Source organism: Verticillium dahliae, genomic scaffold, assembly GCF_000150675.1.
Source record: "Verticillium dahliae VdLs.17 supercont1.13 genomic scaffold, whole genome shotgun sequence".
NCBI classification, from domain to species: Eukaryota; Fungi; Ascomycota; class Sordariomycetes; order Glomerellales; family Plectosphaerellaceae; genus Verticillium; species Verticillium dahliae.
Window position 1 is genome coordinate 907160 of NW_009276944.1, and position 1198 is coordinate 908357.

General features: G+C 56.9%; 1 protein-coding gene across 1 annotated transcript in view; it reads right to left on the minus strand.

Moving 5' to 3' along the window:
* The window catches only part of VDAG_06253 (cyclic nucleotide-binding domain-containing protein), a gene marked incomplete at both ends in the record, with an annotated part of 2983 nt that extends 2413 nt beyond the window's left edge, over positions 1 to 570 (minus strand). Inside the window, one exon of the mRNA XM_009659267.1 lies at positions 42 to 570. Coding sequence (XP_009657562.1) covers positions 42 to 570 — 529 coding nt within the window. The remainder of the gene's footprint in view (positions 1 to 41) is intronic.
* Positions 571 to 1198: the final 628 nt, after the last annotated feature.

Consider the following 1198-nt stretch of genomic DNA (forward strand, 5'->3'; position numbering starts at 1 on the left):
TAGAGCCTCCTGGCGAATAGCCTGCTCCATTTCAGGGAAACGTGGCAGCTCAGTCTGTAGGTTCTCCTTCTTGAGAACGACGAGAAGACACTTGGTCCGCGCGACTATTGACGCAGTACGCGGGACGTCCATGAGCACGCCAATCTCGCCAAAGAAGGAACCTGCCTTGAGTTCGGCAAAGACAGCTTCACCATCACGCGAGGTAACGGCAACGACGCCACGCACGATCCAGTACATGGCTCTGGCATCTTCACCTTCGTGAAGGATGGTGTCTTGGGCTGCATGGACCTGCGGCCTCAGATGGTTGCCAATGGCGGCGAGAAAGTCTTCTGAGGCAGACTGGAACAAGGGGAAAGATCTGATCCGGTCGACCAGGTCAAGCGGCATGTCGCGAATGGTTGAAGCCGTCAATGGCGAGGGGCGCACCGGTCTCGTCGGTGTGGCTTCAACGTTGAAAGATCTGATTAATGACATGGAGTCAGGAATCCCCCCTGCGCCGTGACCGCCGCCATTCTGGTTTGCAAGCGCCCGGTACGGCGAAGGAGAAGACCCCGAACGATGTCTCCTCATGTTGCGGAGGGGATTTCGCGGTCGCGGCCGTGGCGATGCCAGATTCAAGGATGTGATATGCCGTCGGATTGGTCCTCACCCTTAGTAGGGCGAAGGGCCAGGGCTCGGACGGACTGAATTGTTTGGGGTCGGGAACAGACTGCGTCGGCCTGCGATGCTGCTCTGTCGGGTTCGTCTTTCGTTTAGACGCTATAAGTTTACGATGCGGCTTCGTCGGGGTGACTCTGCTCTTGGGTATCCAGGTTGCTGGTACCGGTGATCGGGAGAAAGGCCGGGCGGGGGTGATGCATGCTCACATGCCTCTACCAAGGGTTGGAAGAGTCCGCCCCAAGAGGGAGTGACTGCTGGATGACGCGGGTATATTGTTGCTGTTGATCGGTTGATCCAAATATCGAGCCTTCTTCGAGGTCGCTCCTCGTGTTCTCGTGTTCCTATAGCTGAAGTTCTGAGGAGTGGCGGTGGTGCTTGGTGTCTTGTAATGGGCACGGAGAGCCGATGGTAGATCAGGCAAGCTCCGTAGACGCAATGGAGCTCGGAATGTATGGGTAGACGTTGAAAGTCGCCTCGTGCCACAGACAGTCGATTAGGGTGGTCTGGCAGTCAACTTCCTCTGAGACGCAAAAGTGCG